Source organism: Magnolia sinica, chromosome 6 (genome assembly GCF_029962835.1).
Source record: "Magnolia sinica isolate HGM2019 chromosome 6, MsV1, whole genome shotgun sequence".
Lineage (NCBI taxonomy): Eukaryota > Viridiplantae > Streptophyta > Magnoliopsida > Magnoliales > Magnoliaceae > Magnolia > Magnolia sinica.
This window is the reverse complement of record NC_080578.1, coordinates 41,896,746-41,918,615: the sequence shown is the minus strand read 5'-3', so window position 1 is coordinate 41,918,615 and position 21,870 is coordinate 41,896,746. Positions and strand designations below refer to the sequence as shown.

At 42.4% G+C, this 21,870-nt stretch overlaps 1 protein-coding gene across 7 annotated transcripts in view; it reads right to left on the bottom strand.

Annotated features, from left to right (window-relative positions):
• LOC131248703 (protein LATE ELONGATED HYPOCOTYL-like) overlaps window positions 1-21,021 on the bottom strand; it is a 45,437-nt gene extending 24,416 nt beyond the window's left edge. Inside the window, exons 1-6 of one of the 7 annotated variants that reach the window (XM_058249107.1) lie at window positions 20,714-20,976; window positions 20,603-20,625; window positions 20,311-20,470; window positions 19,406-19,517; window positions 19,204-19,265; window positions 19,028-19,072 (exon numbers count right to left, since the gene is read on the bottom strand). In XM_058249107.1, the coding sequence (XP_058105090.1) occupies window positions 19,028-19,072; window positions 19,204-19,265; window positions 19,406-19,517; window positions 20,311-20,349 (258 nt within the window). In that variant the 5' untranslated portion in view covers window positions 20,350-20,470; window positions 20,603-20,625; window positions 20,714-20,976. Of the gene's footprint in view, window positions 1-19,027; window positions 19,073-19,203; window positions 19,266-19,405; window positions 19,518-20,310; window positions 20,471-20,602; window positions 20,626-20,713 lie in introns of all 7 variants that reach the window. The other 6 variants (XM_058249110.1, XM_058249103.1, XM_058249104.1 and 3 more) reach the window with 6 other exon arrangements.
• Between the last annotated feature and the right edge of the window lie 849 nt (window positions 21,022-21,870).

Genomic DNA, 21,870 nt, shown 5'->3' with positions numbered 1-21,870 from the left:
CGCTCTTATGAAAGCGGCGCTTTTTAATCTACCTGTCTACTTCATGTCTTTATTTAAATGCCTGAGGACAGTCCTGGACAGACTAAAAAAAGTTTAGGTGTGACTTTCTATGGCAAGAGGCAAAGGAAAAGCTTAAATTCCACTTGCTTAAATGGGAAGATGTATCTAAACCATTATTTGAAGGAGGTGTAGGAATTAGAGCGAATCTATGAGTGTGTCACTTCTAGGAAAATGGCAATGGAGATTTGGGTCTGAAGTTGGCAAGTTATGGAGATAAGTTATTGTCTCCGAATATGAGTCCAAGAGGAGGGTTGGGAGGTCAAGAAATCCTCACATTATTGAGCTTTAGGGATTTGAAGAGCTATTAATTCAGTAACACCATTGTCTAAGTCTAGCATGGCTTTTTCTCTCGAGAATGGATCTCGCATTCGGTTATGAGAGGACTCTTCATGTGGAGCAAGGCCCTTGGAGATGGATTTTTCATCCTTGGCAAGTTTAGCCTCCATCAAGGTGTTCCATATCCATTACGATAAGGCCGCAAAGGTTGATACTATAGGTAACAGCCATGGCCGTTATGCAATACGGGGGTGAAATAGGGTAGTTGGTTTCTTGGGATTGTATCAGCCTTTACGAGCATAACAACTGTTACCACCGTAATGGTTGGAAAGCGATCACTTTTTTTTATATTTAAATCAAATTTTCTCCTCATTTTTTTCACTTTTCACATTCCAAAAACTCTCTTATAGATCATTCTACGTCAGATTTCGACCACTCTTACTATAGCTTTTAGGATTAGTAAAACCGTAGATTGAAGCGTTTGGGCGAACAGAAGTTTTGAGGGCCATTTTTTTCAAAAAAAAAAAATATATAGTATTTACGCCCTTTTTCTTGATTTCTAGTTCTAATGCTTGATTGTGAGGTATAAACATTAGAAACATATAACCATCTTCACAAATTCACCAGACAACCCAATACAACACTCTCACCAAAGAGTGGACCATTACACTACAATAAACATGTTCAAAACAAAAGCAAAAGTGAATGCATATTTGAAATATTTATATTATTATGGATTTTCTAGATATTTTTTCAGAAATTTCCAGTCAAAATTTTTTTCAACCGTTACGGAGGTCATAATGGTCGTTACGACCCATATCGATAATGGTAGTGACCATTACCAATACAAAATACCTTGGCCTCCATTAAGAATATATCAATGGCCGAATGTTTCTCCCACATTGGTGTGGGTGGTGTGTTGTACCCCATGTTAAAGAGCTTTACCAGAAGAGGAGGCATCAAATTTAGCACAATTGTTGGAGCAGCTTCATAATATTCATCCTTCTTCAACTTTCGAGAATCATTTGGTATGGAAGGTGTCTCCTATCGGGAAATTCTCAATCAACTCCTACAAGTTGCTTAGAGAATCATTGACCACGAGAAGAAAGGAATTCTTTCATTCCTCTTGGTTCTACAAGGCACCCCCTAAGGTGGCCCTGTTCATAAGGTTGGTAGGGCGGAAACAAATCTTAACAACAGACAATCTTTAGAATAAGTCTATGATCCTTCCTAATATCTATCTATTATGTATGAGCGATGCAGAATTAATAGATCACCTTTTTATCCATTGCTCTATCGTGCAACGAATTTGGATGATGTTCCTAGCAGTTTTTAGGGTTTAGTAGGTTATGCCACAATCGGTTGATGAGTTGGTTTGGGCATATGGATGGAAGCCCTATTCCTCAGTCTTCGTTACTGACATCGTGCCTCATATTGCGAGCAATTTTGTAGAATACTTGGCAAGAGTGTAACAATTGATGTTGTTGTAACAAACAAGAATCGTGGGAAGAGGTTGCATGGCATTCCAAGAGAGATTTAGTAGATTGGGTATGTAGAGTTTCAGGGGTAAAGGATGTAAATGTAAATGAAATTTCGTCTATGCTTGGGTTGTGATTCAAGGTTATATTTTGGGTTGTTGCCCTAGTTTGTGTTCTTTTGTGCTTTGATGCTTGTCTTTACAGCCTTTTAATAAAAACAATTACTATAATCCTTCAAAAAGAAAGAAAGATCGAACCGAAAAACAACACAAACTATGAACATGCCAGATCATTGAATCATCTTCTTAGACCACAAGAACCACATTCTTTAAAAGACCAAGAAGCTCTGCTAGCTCCGCTATATCCTCCTCTATCGTATTCCTATGACAAGGGGGAGAGCACACAACATATCTACCACATATCGTATAGCATTCCTTCATTGAAATAGATCTATCCGAAGCAATGCAAGCAACAAAGAAGAAAATTTTCTTAAGAGCGCCCAATCTCCACACCAAACGTCTACCCAAAAACGAACCTGACCTCTAGCCCCCAAAGTGAAAGAAATGCCTTTACCATACAAATGCTCAATGAAGTCACTGCTTTCCACAGATTAGGCGTACAATAAAGAGAAAAATGTTTTTCACCCCCATCCGCCTTTCTGAAACCCATATTTACTGGCAACGATCTCCCTTAAAAGTCTTCCCTCCTCAAACTTGAACCTCCATAACCATTTCCCGAGAAGAGCCATATTCATACGAGTCCAGGTCCCTTATACTCGCTCTACCTTTGAAAATCGACGCGCAAACATCTTCCTACTTAAGGGGTTAAAACTTCTTTTTGTTTTTGTTTTTTTTTTTTGTTTTTTTTATGACGACAAGGTGTCCCCGCCCTTCCAAGGAGAGATTATTCCCTACGGATGCACGCAATCACCCACCAACCACATGCATCGAGTAATCCATGGGGAGGGGACTCGAAATCTCTTGCCACAGAAAATCTCTTCTCAGCTTTTCTAGCCTATCTAGAACTGATTTAGGGCCATGATGTGCCGTAAAGGCTGTTACAGGGCTGTAAGGTAAACGGTGGCAACCATTACACATTACGGGGTCATAACAGCCATTATGGGAAACATGACCCATTACCATCGTTAATGGCCCGTTACGCCCCGTGTAAAGGTCGTAACAATCCTGTAATAGTCTGTTATGGGACAGATACAAGTTTTTTAGATTTTTTTCAATGGTACAAGGCAAGTGTAGTTTTTTTTAGTTTTTTTTTTTTAACGGCCATTACGGAGGCCATAACAACCATTACGACCCATATTATAAAGGTAACGGTGGTAGCCGATATGGACATTGTTACCGTTACGGAATACCTTTCTTAGGGCATTAGAATAAGGATATAACATAAACTAACATGTTTGAAAAGGCCACTCTGATAAGAGTTAATCAGCCTCCCAACGATAAATACTAATGCTTCCAACTCGAAATCCTCCTTTTAAACCTCTTGATCACCTTACCCAAAGCTTCCTTTCAAACCTCTCGATCACCTTACCCAAAGCTTCCTTTCAAACCTCTCGATCACCTTACCCAAAGGTGCCAAGCCGACTTCTTAATGCAAAGACACAAGCCTAAATAAATCGAAGGAAATGCCCTTTTTTGCAACCGAAAATCGTAGCGAGATCAAAATGCTCTTCACTATCCACCTGAATTCCAAGCATTTCAATTCTTAAGACATTGCTACTTAACCTAGAAACCACTTCAAAACTCACGACGATTTTTCGAAGGTTATCCACTAAACCCACATCCGCATCACAAAACAAAAACGTGTCATATGTATATTGAAGGTGACTAATTTGAACCACCCCCGATTGCGACCTCAAAACCTCTAATTAAACCAAACTCCTCCCCTTTATGAAGCATCTTACTCAATGCCTCCTCAACTACAACAAACATGTAGGGAGATGGAGAATCACCTTGACAGGTATCCCTTGAAGCTTTGAAGTACCCTATCGGCGACCCATTAACCAAAATGGATAAAGTAGATGATTAAACACAAGCTTGCATTCACCCTCTCCATCTTTGACGCAACCCAACCTCCCGAGCATATGTAGTCGAGGAACTCCCAATCAACATGATCGTAAGCTTTTTCAGTGTCAAGCTTGTAAACTACCCCATATTTATTTTCTCTATTCCTAGAATCTATACATTCATGAGATATTAGAGCACTATCCATAATGTCTCCCCATCACGAAAGCCATTGATTCTCAAATATTATCTTCGAAAGCACACCCCAAAAACAACGGGCCAAAACTTTAGCAACAATTTTATACAGGCCCCAAATCAAACTTATGGGCCTAAAGCCTCTTATCGAATACACCCCTTCTAATTTAGGAATGAGAGCAATGGAGGTTGCCCTTAGATTATTTGAGAGACAGTCACACTCATAGAATTCAAAAACAAAGCCCATCACATCCCTCTTAATCAAATTCCACACATTGAGTCCAAGGTTGTTTTAACATCTTCCGTGGCGATAGGAGTTTCAAGGGAATTCACCGCCTTGCTCGAAAATTAAGGACACTCTCAATTATCCAACCGCAGCCACTTCCACTGATCCGAAGTCAAAAGATTTTTATAGAATAGTAATACCACATCGTAGATATGCCCCTTATCTGATGTCCAAGTATCATCAGCAACTAAAGTGCTAATTCTATTTCCCCAAGCCTTTTGCACTAGCTATATTATGGAAGTATCACGTAATTCTTATCCCCATCTTTAGGCCATTAGCGTCGAGATCTTCGCCTCTTTTTGATTTCCTCTTCTTTGATTCGACTTGCATATTTCAGGGCTAACATTGCTCTTTCTTCAATCTTCATCACTTAGCTGGTAGGTCTCCTCTTTAATATCTAGCTCATGAATCTCTTTTAGCATAGAGTCAAACTCCCCCTCTCTAGCACCCAGAACCTCTCTTTTCAAGACTTTTAGCTTTTCTTCAGAAGACTTAAGTCTTTGTGAAAACCAAACACCAACATAACCATCAACCAAAAATGATCCCACCTATCCTTTATCAACTGATCAAAGTCATCAATCTCCATCCATGCTAGCTCAAATCTGAAAGACTTCGGGCCCCAGTCTTCCTCCAAAACCTCTAAGACAATGGGGCAATGATCTAAAATGGGCTTCGGTAGATCCCATTGACCTGCGGAGCAGGAACATTGTACCCAATCCAATGAAACCAAAAATTTGTCTAACCGTGATAAAATTGGATTATTCGGCCCATTTGAACACATGAACTTAGCGCCACCCAATGGTCAATCCACCAATTCATGCCAATCCACCCACTCGGATTTTTTTTTTTCATGCTACTAGTTATACGGCCCCATTAGATTTTTCATAAGAGAACTAAACCATAATGAAATCCCCACCAACACACCAAGGGAGATTCTACCATTGCCTCATATTGTTCAATTCAAACCAAAATTGGTCCCACTGCCCAGAAACACGAGTGTCGTAGACTGTAGAAAAAACCCATTACCACCCATAATTTGCCTCTTGTAGCACAACAGAAAGAGAGAAGGAGCTAGCAATACCATCCACTTTCTACCAAACATTTGTATTCCAAGCTATGAATATGTAATGCAGGGGCATTTTCACACTAGGCTCGAGTGGGGTCACCTGTGGGATGTAAGGGCACACTCGAGGTGGGTGACCCATGTGATTTAGGGCCCACGGGGGAGGTCTCGTGTTCGAGACTCCTCACCAGGGGTGATTAATGCGCATTTCACATCGGGCTTGAGTGGGGTAGCCCGTGGGATGCGGGGACACACTCAGGGTGAGCGGCCCATTTGATTTGGGGCCCACGAAGGGGGTTCGGCCGAGGTCCTAAACCCATGAGATGTGGGGCCTCGGCTATGAGATAAAGGGATTAATTCATCATACTCTAACAGTTCGAGCTTTTAAAGCAAGTGGTTAATTGTCCTGCATCAATATGCCTCCCGCAACTCTAACAGCAAGCCACTCCTAATCATCCCCCCCCCCCCCAAAAAAATAAAAAAAAGGATCCAAAATGCTTTTGTCCATAGACTAGATCTTCATCTCTTACAATGTAATTACATCTGCCTTTACCATTTTGCACGTCTTCCTAACCTAGGCTCGCTTAACCTTACAGCCCAAGCCCCTTGTATTCCAAGATAAAATTAACATTGATTAACTTGCTTACCCTCTAACACTCTTGCCCTCACTGGACTTATTGGTTGAATCGTAGTTAATAGGGCATTCCAGACTTAGCAATTCTTGCCAGCCCCTTAGAGATTGTTTAGATCTTAGCGCTTGGATATCATGTTGCCTCTACTCTCCTCTGCCTTGCACAAACTGAAAGAATGAGTAAGCGTCCTCATCTCGAGCCCCAAAAGATATCCCGACCAACTGCCTGCCCTTTTCAACACTTCCTTAGACCACTGAAGATGATCCTTTGATATGTTGTTACCCCCTTCTATAACAACATGGAACTCTATTGCCATCCAAGAGTTGGCCTGACATACCATGCCAACGTCGTCTCTCTGAGTAGACCTAGAGGGGTAATGATCAGTGCCTCTTCCATCAAGTTGCTTATCAAAATCTGACTTCCCAGCTCCAGCCCAAGCCTTTCCACTATCCTGAATGCCTCCCGATGAGCCGAAATCACTACCCTTTCAAGAGCTTCCTCGTAGGCAATCCTTTCCTCTGATTAACAAGAGCCAAAGTCTTCCTCCTCGCTCCCAATCTCCATCAAAATACCAGCATTGCACGCCGAAAGAAGATGCAGGCAGCTTCCTAGACAAAGATCCTCCTCCGTCTCCACTCCTTGAGTCGCAAGCTCCTCAAAATCCAACCACCTTCTCATTTCAATAGGCCTCTGATATAAAAAGGGAATAGAGTAGTTGCACGTGTGTGGCTTAAGCACATGAACCGACATTGCATCTTCAATCTCATGTGTGAGAGACGCAACCAGTGCAGGCGTAAAGTGGGCCCCATCACCCCTATGCGTCACCACCTCAATCTCCTCTTGGGACTCACCCTGCCGTGTGTCACCACTAGTGCCTTCCCCACCATTGTCATTAATACACATGCCAGCTTTTTTAGCCAAGATGACCCTCTCTATCATTTCCTGCTACCACGCCACTTACACCAAGCTCCAAGCCTCCGCAAAGTAACCAACTTTAGGGGTACGTGTCCCCCAACTCCCAGGCTCAGGCTCCGAACTAAAGCCCCGTTGTAGGTTCAAAGCGAGACTACCTTCGCACCATGCTTCAGCCACACCGGTCTCTACGTGTGACCTCACTACACTCTCCCTCTCCCCACCTTACTTCATTTAAGCCATTGAGATAGCTCCAGATCGCACCAAAAAGAACCAATGTTCCTCCGAAGGGTTAAACCCATGCTGTCTTCCAACTCTCGCCGGTAAAAGGTTCGTCCCGTCGGTCTGTCATTACTCCAACTCTAGACATTTCCCCACCTCTCCAGTATTGAGAATATTATGTAATCTTTTAGGCGTGTGTGTGTGTATACTTTGTATACTCTAGTGCAGCACCATATGTGTTAATATATTAATGTTATGAGGGTTATGTAGTAAGATAACACAACCATTGCCCTGGCCACCTTATTCCTTCTCTTTCTACACTCTCTCTTCTACTTCCTTTACTGATTTCTTCTCAAATCTAAGTCAACTTGGTATCAGAGCGAGGATTCATCTTACTATTTTGTTAACAGTCCGCATTACCGTACATCTGACGTCAGCATTTGTATTATCCATAGAGGTGGGCAACTTGGCCCGATCCGGTGGATCCGACCTGACCAAACCCGACTCGGTACCGTTCCGAACAGAACTGACGGTCTAGATCGGGCCTGATCGATTCTGATCGTCCAGATCCGATCTTATTTCGAGTCGGGTTTGGATAGTACTGTATCCGGACAGATCCGGTCCGAATACCCAGACCAAATGGGTCCGAACCGACCCGAACAGACCTAACCCGGAGCTACATCGGGTATACTATAAATACCATTTTTCACCCAACCTAACCCTCTTTTTACCCTAGCTCGTTTTTTTCCCCAAAACTCTCTCGACCGAGAGAGAGAGAGAGAGAGAGAGAGAGAGAGAGAGAGAGAGTGACGACCAAATGCAGAGAAGGAGAAAATGGATTCAAACTTCTAGAAATCAAGTTCACCAAGCTCTTCATCAATGGAGAATTCGTCGACTCTGTTTCAGGTTCTTCTTCATCCCTTTTCCCCCCTTTTCTACTATGTTATTTTTCCATGTCTTTACGTCAATCCAGACCATCCAAATTGCTGACCCAGTTGTGGATGGAGCATAACCGAAAAATTCAACTGTGAAAGTAGTATCGACCGTCTAATATCTTCGTTCGATATGGACCACTCACTATTCACTTTTAACCATCAATTTGAAATATGCCCTATCCAAAATGAGACCCACAATTTGGATGGTCTGATAGCCGTAAATCAGTGCCATGTGAGGGAGGATGAGTCACCACCATTTGATCGATAAAGAGAGAGATCTTTTATTTTATTTTATTTTTTAAAATATTTACACCCTTCCTTTTGATATATGCACCCTTTTCTATATTCGGCAAGACAGTGTCACCGACTTCAGTAATTGAATTTTCAGATGTAGAAAATGGGTGTATCTATCAAAAGAATGGACGTAGGTTCTCTCTTTTTGTTTATAAGTATTATTGTTATTACTTTCTTCCGAATGAGCGATGAGTTTTGAGTTTGTGTATGTTTTCCACCATGAAAGTAGGATGCCCAACCTTGCACAATCCGATCCGACTCGGTTTTCCTGACCGAGTCGGACTCGGATCGGTTCAGATCAGTACATGTTCGGGTCGGACCAAGTCAGCTGACTCAGACTCAGTCTCGATTCGGTCCAAATTCGGGTTGGGCCATGTAAAATCCGAACCTAGTCGAGTTGGGCCAAATCCGAGCCGACTCGGTCCGATGCCCAGCTCTAATTATCCATACGATCATGCAACTAATGAAGGGTGTGGTTTAATAGATATTGACTTTACAAGGTTTATGGTGATTTTTGTGGATTTTTTGTAACGACTTTAAGGTGAGTTTCGAGGCCCCCAAGGTATTTTTCGAAAATGGTCATTTCGAGTTTTTCTTCCAATCGGATGGATTTTTCTAAGACCAGCATAGGGTTGGTCGGTTTGACCATTATTGACTTGATGCAGGACAATTAACCACTTGCTTTAAAAGCTCAAACTGTTAGAGTGGTGAATTAATCCATTTATCTCATAGCCCAGGCTCCACATCTCATGGGTTAAGACCTCGGCCGAACCCCCTTCGTGGGCCCCAAATCACATGGGCTGCCCACCCCAAGTGTGTCCCTGCATCCCACGGGCTACCCTACTCGAGCTCGGTGTGAAATGTGCATTACTCAACCCTGGTAAGGAGTCTTGAACACGAGACCTCCCACGTGGGCCCCAAATCGCATGGGTCACCCACCCCGAGTGTGCCCCTGCATCCCACAGGCGACCCCACTCGAGCCCAGTGTGAAAATGCCCCTGCATTAATCACCCCCGGTGAGGAGTCTCAAACACGAGACCTCCCGCTCTGATACCAATTTGATGCAGGACAATTAACCACTTGCTCTAAAAGCTCGAACTGTTAGAGTATGGCGAATTGATCCATTTATCTCATAACTCAGGCCCCACATCTCATGGGTTAAGACCTCGGCCGAACCCCCTTCGTGGGCCCCAAATCACATGGGTTGCCCACCCCGAGTGTGTCCCCGCATCCCACGAGCTACCCCACTCGAGCCCGGTGTGAAATGCGCATTACTCACCCCTAGTAAGGAGTCTCGAACACGAGACCTCCCCCGTGGGCCCCAAATCACATGGGTCACCCACCCCAAGTGTGCCCCTGCATCCCACAGGCAACCCCACTCGGGCCCAGTGTGAAAATGTCCCTGCATTAGACTACCCCTAGGAGTTTTTTACATAAAAATTGGAATTTTTTATTTTTGAGATTAGTGGTGTGGTTCAATCATTTTTCCTTTTTTTTTTTTTTTTTTTTTAACATAGCTGCTTTCATGGAGGGTTGTTGTCCAGAACCCTTTTCGGCACATTTCTAACACTTCCCCTGAGGCTTTTTGGGTTTGTTATGTGGAGTTTCTGATTTTTGAATTGTGTGGGCCTTCGGCTATACACTGAAAGTTGGGTTTATCTGTCATTTTGGTGTGGTTTGGATAATTGTTGTGTTTATATATATATATATATATATATATATATATATATATATATATATATATATATATATATAGTCATTCTCTACCTTCTCTTGCAACATATTATGGAAGACAAGCTCACTACTAAAGATCTTATGGGACCTTCCGATTCTCACACCTTGTTAATTACAATTGTCATGTTGAATGGGAACAATTACTTGCAATGAGCCCAATCCGTCAAGCTCTTTTTGGGAGGGAGCGACTTTCTTATATCTTGGATGATCCTCCAAATTTGACAAATGAATGATATAAAACCTGAACTAAAAGAAATTTACCAAGTTATGGCTTGGCTTCTAAATAGTATGGAGGGTACCATTAGCAATTATGTTAGGTTTTTAACGTCTGCTAAGAAGATATGCGATACTGTCTGAGACATGTATTCTAAAGATCACAAAATATCCAAGGTATACAAGTTGATTTCGACCAAATGTAAGTTTCAACAAGAATATAGAAGCTTGAAGAAGTATCTCATTATCCTTCGTGGTATGTGGGATGAACTGGATATATATCATCCTCTCCCATCTCATTGTACTCAAGATCATGAACTCAACCGCCAACAACGTGACAAGACTCAAATCATGCAATTTCTTTCTGGACTCAATTTTGAATATCAAAGTACTAGTGATCAGATCATAGTTATAGAGCCCTTTCCTTCTCTACCAATTCTATATGCTCTTGTTTAAAAAGTTGTTGTCCCATCTTTGGTTATGCCTGCTGCTGCTAATAGATCTGCATTCATAGCTGATGATCATCCTTCTTCTGGTTTTAGTTCTCGGGCTTTAAGTTGGAGTGCCCCAAGTACTGGTCATGCTCCTAGTTATGGCAGTCGAGCCAGGAGTCAAGCTCTTGATAGAGGCAGTCGTGGTGACCATGTTTTCAGTGGACGTGGACGTAGTCATGATGGATCTCCTCATACTCGTACTCATCGCAATGGCACTAATCATACGGTTGATCGATGTTGTGACATCGTTGGGCGTCCTTCGTAGGCTGGAGTTTATAAGGCCAGTGTCAGATCATTTGATTCTGAGAAGAATCATCAAGGACTTTCAACATTAACCCATGGGATGATTGCTCCGGATGACTTGGTTACCATCTCTCGAGAAGCATGTGATGCATTGATGTGCCACCATTCTCGTGACCCGATCTCTTTTTCCAGTGCTAGCTTAGCCCAGTCAAGTACTACACTCCATGTGTCCTCTCCCTGCAAGGTAATCGACTCTAGATCCACATCTCATATTGATGAAGGAAAAACACGAATTTCGACTTGGTTCGAGGACCTTTGGGCACGCCATGAGTTGGCTCACTTGAGGGACGGTGTAGATCACTCACGTCGACCCCACCTATTGGCCATTTTCAAAAAATGATAATAGAATGACGTCCAGACGCTGGACGTTGTCAACGTCAAACACTAGAACTGTCCAGCGTCCAGATGCCACCAACGCATAGGGGAAGGATGGGGCCTCCACTCGTGGATCCGACCACGATGTATATGTTTCATCCATGTTGTCCATCCATTTTTCCACCTCATTTTGGTCGTTGAGCCTAAAAATGAAGCCAATTCATATCTCTGGTGGGCCACACAATGAACTGCAATGGGCTGGAAGCCCCAGCTTCAAAGACGCTTTGCATGGGGAAGCTATGGAGTGGGTTACCATTCATGGGACCCACCTTGATGTCTTTCTTAGATCCACACCGTACATCTATTTCCTGACTCATATTAGCCTTAGAGCCCAAAAACCAAGCTAATCCAACCATCAAATGGACCACACCACAGGCAACGATGGGGTTGGGAGCACCCCCTCACGTCAACCATGCAAACGTGGGGTGGGGGTGTCCCCACTCATGGACCCCACCATGATGAATATGTTAAATCCATTTTGTCCACCTGTTTCTCCAAATCATTTCAAGCCATTGGCCAAAAAATGAGGCAGATTCAGGTTTTGAGTGGGCGTCACCGATAGAAACAAGTTTCTGCTGTTGAAACCTTCCAAGGCCCGCTGTGAGGTCCATGTTCATCCAAACTAGTCCATGTCAGGGCCCACGTGTTACCCGCTTTGATATTGTATCCAATAATAATAATAAATAAATAAATAAAATAGGCGCCAGCAGCTAGCCCTGCTGCCAGCACCCATGGGCGGGCAGTCACCCAGCTTGGGGCATGGAGTGGGGCCCACTCGTGGGACAATTCATGATGTATGTGCCTTATCCACTCCGCTCATTCATTTTGCCAGATAGTTTTGGGCCAGGGGCCCAAAGATCAGGCCGATCTGATTCTTAAGGGCGCCGCACTGAAGGGAAAAGTAGGCAGGGAGCGCTACCCCTTTTTTACAGCAAATGGGGCCCACTCGTGGGACCCACCTTGATGTTTATGTGCCATCCACACCATTCATCCTTTTCTTCAAGCTGTGTTAGGCCATGGGCCCAAGGTTCAGGCCGATCCAGATCTTAGGTGGGCCACACCGAAGGGAAGTATGGGGGTTGGAAACCCCTTGGAATTGGAATTCCTGGATTTGGAATCCCATGGACTTGGGAATCCCTAAATATAGGATCCCTTGGATTTGGGGCTCTCTTGGACTTGGGATTCCTGGATTTCTGGAATCCCTTGGCTATGTTTGGCACCATGGATTCAAAATCCCTATAATCCTAATTTAAAATGCAAGGTGTATTTGCAAGGATTTGATATTAATTATTAAATTAATTTTAAAATCCCTAATTAGTGTACATATGTAATGTTGACACTATGGTTGTAATAAATCCGTTGAGGCATGTACTTTGCCTGAAATGATGAAATCTCAAGACTCAGATGGGCCACAAGCACAGGATCACATCCTAGTGACTAACCAACGATTACATCGGCAATGTTCAAATGGTGCAGATCATCCTATTGGGGTAATTATAGTAATGCCAATGAAAATATGATCGTTTTGGGATATCATCAATGGGCCATGCGCCCAATAGATTGATAGCTTAGTGGCACACATGTTGCACATGTGGGTTTCCATCCGGATCATTCCCAGTAGACCACACCTTGGCATATGTACCTTATCCATGCCTTGGACCCAGTTACTAGATTTTTATGTACAAGCTACATGAGGAGCCAATGTTAGTCTAACGTGAGCCACACCACATAGACCTCTATATTTCTAGTGGGGCCTATCATTCGGTTCCTACTCTCAATGTATGATGTGTCAATTAGAGCCAATTATATCATTATATGTCTGATGATAAGCTAGTGTGCTTGGCCTAATAGGACACACTGATAACATACTTAGTGTAATGGATATCATGCCCAGTTATATGCCCATACACATCATTTGTATGCATGTTGTGAATGATGATTGTTCATAGCATATGACCTTCGACTTGAGACACTTGGGGGACTCTATATGAGATAGGGTCGCCCCACATGATCGCGCAGTACGTACAGGTTTAGTGCATGACTTGGATAGTATGACTAATGCATTTTGCATCATGTATGTCACGAGCACTCTTACACCTTAGCGACATCGGGGTTGTGGCCTCCACAGGCATACCGTGGATGGCCGGATTGGATATCGGAAATATCTGTTCTGGCACTTGGGCACTATAGATGTCCATGGGTGAAAGTCCCTAAACCCTTGTGGTACCAATAGGATACTTCAACGTCGAGACCGAGTGGATAACATAAGCGCCCAAGTGGGGCAGCAACCAGTGTTGGAGTGTACTAGACCCCAGTGATGTTTCCAGTGACAAATTGTTCTGATATATGGACTAGTTGAGGATTAGCATGTTTGCGTTGCATCCCTAGCATTCATAGACTTGGCAGCTTAGCCCTCTATCATCTTCCACATACTCTAATATATGTATTATTGTCATATGCATTGTGCATGCACACACGCACTCTACTGAGCTTCGTATGAGGCTTATGCGCATTTGTTTACGCTACAAGTGATGCTAGGGCGTATCAGCAACATTAAGGCCAGAGCATAACCATGTTCTTTTGAGTTTTTTATTATATCTTGCATTTCCTTTTTCAACACTGTACTTAAAGATTATATTAGTGGATATATGGTGATGATGTTTTGTCACTTGAGTACACTTGTAGTTATGCTCCTGTAAATAAATAATAATAATAATAATAATTAAAAAAAAAAAAACCTGAAAACCCTCCTCGTGGGATCCCAAGATCGGAACCTAACGTGTGGGAGTTGGGAGCCAGGAGCCGAGAATGGGGTGCTACGGAGGCTTTCGGCACTGAATTCGACAGTCGGGAATTTAGTGAGCCCGGTCCCCGAGTTTGAGGCATGACAATCATGCCCAACATGACCATCTAGGTACCATTCCTCATCTCTTCTATTTCAGCTTTTCTTCTTCTTATGAACATTAGCCCATCACCACCCAATTACATACTTACATGACTTTGCATGTTCGAGGACATGGACTAGGTGTTGACAACGATGTGTTCACTGAATTAACCGTGGACGAAAAAGGATGCGATGGATACAAAATCAAAGAAAGCAAGTTGCGTCTTTGACTCAAAGCATAGACATTTGAGTCCTATGAAAGTGAGTTGAGACTTTAAAAGACACAATGCACAATATGTGATTTCGTCACTAGAAGATAATGACCACAACCTGATAGAGGACCAACCTATTTTAAACACCAAAACATTGACAATGAGCCAATCTTCAATAAAGACAACCCGTTAAGAATTGACCTCAATGGAGATCTAATATACAACAAAGAAGAATCTCTTGAGTATGTTAAAATTCTTGATCTCAACAAAGGCCATATCCTTGAGGAGAACAAAATCAACAAGGGCCTAACTTTTGTTAAAGAACCTGAAGAAATTGGTGCAACCATCGACAACAGTGTTGATGAGAAATCAACATCAACACATTCGAGTTTGTCATGAAGTAGTCACTTCCTTACACCTAGATTTGTGCTTGAAGATATCACAAGGTCATGTCCAGTGTTGTACACGAGCCAAGCTAGCTCAAAAAGCTCGCTCGGCTTGGCTCGATCTAGCTCGGTTTGAATCGGCTTGAACGACGACTCAAGGCGAGCCAAGCTTCATATGACCCAACTCGTTTGAAAATGAGCCGAGGTCGAGCAAAGTGAAGCTTGACTCGGCTCAAAGCTCGATTCCAAGCTTGGTTAGCTCGAGCTTGGCTCAGCTCGAATATTTTATATATATATATATATATATATATATATATATATAGAGAGAGAGAGAGAGAGAATCCTAAAGGCCCTGCCTACCTTACTCGTCCCTTACTTTACATTTCCCTTTACAAACTCAACCTGTCGCGCCTGCCCGAGCTCCCCTCTCTCTCTCTCTCTCTCTCTCTCTCTCTCTCTCTCTCTCTCAACAGCAAGGTACCTCTAAATCTAATTTGTGATGTTTTTTTATATAATTGTTTGAAAATAGGAAAACCCCAAATCCCAAAATTGAGATTTAAGGTTTTGAATCTACGATTTGCAAATTGAAAGGTTTGAGGGTTGGGGTTGCGGTTGGGGTTGGGAGCTCGAGTGGTAAGCTCGAGGGCGAGCTCGAGCCCAAGGGGAGCACGAACGAGTCAAGCCAAGCTCCAATGGCAAGCTCAAGGAGAGCACGGACAAGTCAAGCCAAGCTTGGCCCACCTCGACTCGACTTGGCTCGATGTATAACCCTAGTCATGTCCAAGAGGGTCCTAGCGATGAACGTCACACTTCATCCATCAGAGGATATAAATGTTGCCCTAATGGCGATCAGAGAAGTTCAAGTCATGAAAAGAAATATCCAACATGATTGCAACTATGCACCGCTAAGATCGTTTGTTGTATATTTCATTTCGAGGCTTTCCTCGGAACAAAACACAACAATGAGTATTTTTTACCAGGGGAGTTTGATGCACAACTCGCATAGAAGGCAGATTGTTCTCCACTATTGATCATTGAGTAGTGTAGTGAGATATGTGAGGAATGTCTTCTTTAGGTTTTCTTTTTTCATGTGTACATTCCCTCATAATGATGTGGAGCATCATAATCCCATTTTTATTTAATTTATAAGAGGTAGGTTAGCCCTAGCACCAAACACACAAGAGAAAGATTCCCCTAACTTTTCCCTCTCCTATTTTTTCCTTCTCTTTCTTCCTTTCTCTATCTCCCTTTCTTCCTCCTCACTTTCTCCATTCCCCAAACTTTCTACTAATAGCTCATGATAATGACACTCAAAGGCCCAGACTTTCAGCACATTGTGTGTGGATTGTCACATTTGACCCTGGAGGATCGTGATCATGGTCACTTCATGAAAGTGAGCCAACGTTATGAGCCCCACATGAAAAGTCCTCTAGTTGATTGACATCTAACTTGGCCTACTTTCTTTTAGAGAGATTTTCTCATACTTCTTAGTTATCTAGATAGAGTTAAGGTCAAAAACAATTTTTGTCACTTATCATGCAGCCCACGTTTAGCATAGAAAACGATGTCAAAATGGTGTGAAATTGGTCTCCTTTAAAAGCTTATTGAGTTAGCTTTCCAACAAGGTGGAGATCATACAATTTTGATACCATTTGAGTAAGTTATGGATGATTATTTAAGGATATGTGTAGTTGTATCAAGATTCCAACTTACAGAGCTAAGAGTTAGTTTAGGCTTCATTACCTTCTTCTTCTTTTTGCGTGTGTGTGTGAAGACAACACTACCAAGGATTGAACCCTTGATCACTCACACACACTACGTTGTCTCCTCCAGCTCATCTAATGAGCAAGAGTCGTGCTTCGTTACCTTGAGAACCAAGCAACTAAAAATCTACCTATATGCATGTAATATCTGAATTTTAGTTTTAAAAATTACTTATTTTGATTTCATAAAGGAAAGACTTAGTTTTCTTCCTAAACTTCTGACAAGGGTTTGCCAGCTTTGCTGCCTAATCCTACTGAGCCACTTGTGGATCTCTAGTAATAGGGTTTTCGTCAACCCATGGCTGATTTGCTTACGAGATGTCAAAGCCTATATATTTTTACATTGATTTTGATTGACGTTTCCACTACGTACTTGCTGCAACTGTCCGTTTCAACAAATGGGCCTACATTATCTTCCCCCACCAAGCCATACCAAGTTATGGATCATGCATCGATGGGCACCACAATGCCTATAGGGGTAGAATGATTGGTCATGGGATGTCAATCTATCAATGGATTACATCATGAGTGGTACGTAACATTTGGTTCCAACTTCCATGACCCATCCAATGATGCTACCTACAAAATCAAGAGTTGGACTCATCTCCCTCTCATATAAACATAATCAGAGTGAAGCAATTGCGTCATTCCTTGCATGCCGCACTACATCCAAACACTTCCCAATATCAGTGAGGTTAAAATTATTTCTTTGACCTCTCTCTCTCTCTCTCTCTCTCTCTCTCTCTCTCTCTCTCTCTCTCTCTCTCTCTCTCTTTGTATGTGTGTGTATATATAGGGAAATGCTCACCTGCGCACCAGTTCGCACGGAACTGGTGCGAACTTTTTTGAGAACCCATCATACGTGATGTGGATCCAAAATCTGAACCGTCCATGTGAAGCAGCACCTCATGAAACCTCCCGGGCCCAAGTTTTACTTTGATCCAAAACTTTGTTGGGCCATGAAAAATGAAAACAGTTTCCTCCCTTGATTTGCATTTCTCTTTGCTATGGCCCACCAGAATTTTAGATCAGAGTGAAAATTTGTCCCTTGTGGTTTCATGGGATTCCGCATCACATGGACCGTTCAAATTAGACACCCATGACACATGTGCAAAGGTGTGCACGTGCGTAGGTGAGCATGACTATATATATATATATATATATATATATATATATATAGACACACACACACACACACACACACACACACACACACACACACACACATACCTACACACACACACACACACACATATTCTGTCCGTCTTATATTTGTACATGTTTTTTCCTTTATAGAATGTTGAATTTTATTAGAGAAAAAGGAACAACTGAGAGACTAGAAATCCAATAAGGCAGTGGCTAACAACTAGTGATCACAAGAGAGGATCTGTATACACCTATGGCAAAGCTGTCAGCGATGCCTTTTGCTGCTCTCGGGATAACCTGGAACAGGAGGGACCAACACCTACCTTTGAAATAGTCTCTGTAAAGGTAAAGTGCCTATTCCAAGAGGCCTTGCATGAAGTGGAGGCCCAGGAGAGAGCTAGAGTCCCCTTCGACAAGAAGATGCACCAAAAACAGATCCCAACCAGCTCAATACACACCAAGATTGCAACAGTTTGGCACGGTTCAAGTCTCCAAAGCAAATTGGGCCTGAGCAAGCCACTTTGATCTAGTCAAATTCATCCTGAGCATCCCCGCCTACACCAGACTGCCCAGGGCTACTGACCCATCAGTATTTAGCTTCCAACAGATTGGCAGTGGTGCCGCATGGTCCTAACCTTAGGCCTCTCATTAGCACCATTGATAGTCTCCAGCCACTTCCTGATAACTCCACAGGCGAAACACCTTCTTTAGCCACAGTGCCAATGAAAGGATTTTATTGTCTCAGAAAGCCGCTCTCTCGGATAATATCACCTTCAAAAATTCTTCTTTTACATTCCTTCCAAATACCCCAAATTATATGTACATGTATGTTTATTTATGTATAGAACACAGAGATATATAAAACATTTTGCATGCTCTTCATCCCTGGGCAATTGTAGCCTAACAATTCCTGACAATATATATTCCTTTGCTTTGTCATGTTTACGTTAGATTTTTCTTTAATAGCATCCATGCAATTACATGCCCTCAAGCGCTGAAATCAGCAAGCATGCAATATACATGTGTATATGAACTGGCTCTTTCTTTCTCCATGAATATTATATCTATGCATATACAAACAAACACAATTACAAAACATTTTTCACCTAGTTTTGTGTCTCAATCAATTGTATTGGCACTTACGCGCATGGATAGGGCTGCTGCCATTGCCTGAGCAATATGACAACTCTGTAAAATGACGAAGGAAATCCTCACCGTAAATTCAAACCTTTTCTTTTCGCATTTTTAGTGCAAGACAATCAACTAGAAAAGAAGAAATAATTCTGATATAAGCAAATGGTAAGATGGTAGTGAGAGACCTTTGAGAAGAACTTCTGTGCATGACTTCTAATCTGCACCGCGGTCTTTGTACCAATATGCTCTGTGCACCAAAAAGTGAGAGGAGCAAAAAGGGACTATCTCGTAAGAAAAGACATACATAAACATCAAATCCCAATTCATCCATAAAACAAAGGACCAATTGTGTCTCAAACACCACAAAAATCACAATCAAAATATCACCTTCTATGCGCTGCCAAGTTCGCCCATACAGTTTCAAAGCTTCTAGAAACCTGTTGTGCTCGTCCTCTGTCCACCTTTCTCGTGGCTTTGTGATCGTGTATGGCTTCCTTGCCTGCCAAAAACATATCAACAAGTATTTGATAAACACTCTATTTCATGCTTAAGACTAAGGTGCTATTTGATAAACTGAAAATTAATTTAAGTGCTGAATTGTAATTTTGAAATAATTTTAGGGATATTTTAGTCAAAAGTGAAAAGAAATTTTAATGCACCACCATTTTCAGCATTCAGCATTAAGTGAATGGAAGGAAGCTGAAAAAAAAAAAAAAAAAAGACCCATATTTTCAGTCAAAATTAATTTAAGCGCTTAATAAGTTGGATTTCCCAAACAATTTGAATTAGTGAAAATCACCAAAAATATCAAATTTCAATGATAAGTGCTGAAAATAAGTTTTATCAAACAGCCACCAAAGACTGCATGATAACATGACAAATTCCAGTGAGAAATACAAAAGAAACATGCAAATACAATTTTTTTAGATTCATGGCCAGCATGTGTCAACCTGGCATATGCACACAAAATCCCAAGCTGCTCATCATGCAGGACCATCCACACAGATGCCCTGACCCAATCAGGCGATCAGATCATCTAGTGGGCTACAAATGTGCATTGAATGGTGACCAACAGTCAATTCATTCCAACCGTCCATTTCTTCTGTACACATCTGCCCCACCTGATGAGCTAAACAGTCCTGATTTTTGGGCCTAGTCATCAACACAGTCGGCCCCACTGGATGAAAGGCTCAGATCTCACATGGACAACTACATCCTCACATGCCAGATGTGCGTCCCATAAAAATTCACTCTGGGCCCCACAACAGAGTTGAAATCCATCTACCATTCACCTTTACAATCAAGTCTTCTCCAGAAGCACACGTTCCCATCGCCGAATCCCGAAAATCACAGTCCGCCGGCGCTCACAATGCATCCTCCTCCATCCATCTCCCTGCTCGAAATTTTGATCTGATCTTGCTACCCGAAACAAAACCGCATCACTTAAATCCACTGCAACGAAAACAACAACAGCAAAAAAACCACAACAGTGTAGCCTTTCTCCGTGTCCAGAAATCCGAAACAACAGCAACGAAAGAAAGAAAAATCGGCTACGACGAAAATCCATTTTTTCAGAATCCTCACCAAAACGAACCGGATGCCAACACCTTTATAGAACGTAAAAGAACACGAATCAGTAATCAAAAGCAATCCATCAGAACTACCAATCCATAGACCCTAGAAACTAGAACCTACCTTCATTGATCGCCATAGGAGATCTTGACCGTTGATATTCCAGCAATAACGGTTTGATTCTGCCCTAGTTCTTGAAAAAGAAGCAGATGAAAGAAGCAGAGAGAAGACGAGTTGTGCGCTCTTCGATTACCTAAAACCAGAGCCGTTCTCTCAGGGAGAGGAAATGAAATCTCAGCCACTAGTTTTTTTTTTTTTTTTCCTAGTGGATTTTCTAGAAAATGGGAGGCTAGAAGAAAGGTGCGGACGGGAAGAAAAAGGAGCATCGATGGAAAAGAAAGCACGGGATAGTGACAAGTGTCAGCACCGTAGTGGTGGATTTTGGGGGCTGGTAATCTGACCGTGCGCTTTTTGCACGAGAGGAGAGAGAGAGGGCTTTTCTCATCCACAAGAGGGGCAGGAGATGTCTCAGGACACGAACGCGCAAAAGCGTCTTCCGCTGTCTCCGCGGACCCACATGGGGATGTTGCCACGTGGCGTATGTGGTGCGGAAGCAGTTTCGCTGGCGGACGCGGATTGACTGGTGTACCACACAACTAGCTGGTGTGCTGTCGTCACCATGTTCTGTAGGTCCCATCATGAGGTATGTGTTATATCCAAACCGCCCATCGATTCTGCGAGCTCGTTGTAAGGCTAGCAAATAAACAAGACATATCCAAAAATTAAGAGGACTACACTGCAAAAAGCAGCATGGGATTTGACGTCTACCATTGAAACCCTTTTGGGGTCATATAAGTTTTAAGTGGATTAATATGATAAATGGTATTTCTCTTTATCCATTCAGGTTTATGTGATCTTATTAATAGATTGGATAGAAAGTAAACGTCACGGTGGGCCTTATAAATATTTTAATCGGTGAAGATCATTGTCCCATGCTATTTGTGGCGTGTCTTACTTGAGTTTTGTACATGACTTATTTTTTAGATGGGGTCTAAAATAATTTCGTAAAATGGATGAACGGTGTTGGTATAATAATACATCATTGTAACCCAATGTAATTTTGATATCCTTTGAACCATTTGTACAAAGGAACGTCAGCACTCGTGGTCGGTGGTGTGTGTTACAACAGCCAATCCATTTGATCGGCCGATGACGCCAACACCAGCCAGCTAATCCACTTCCTTGGCCGATGAAGCAGCCAGCTAGTTAGGACACGTGAT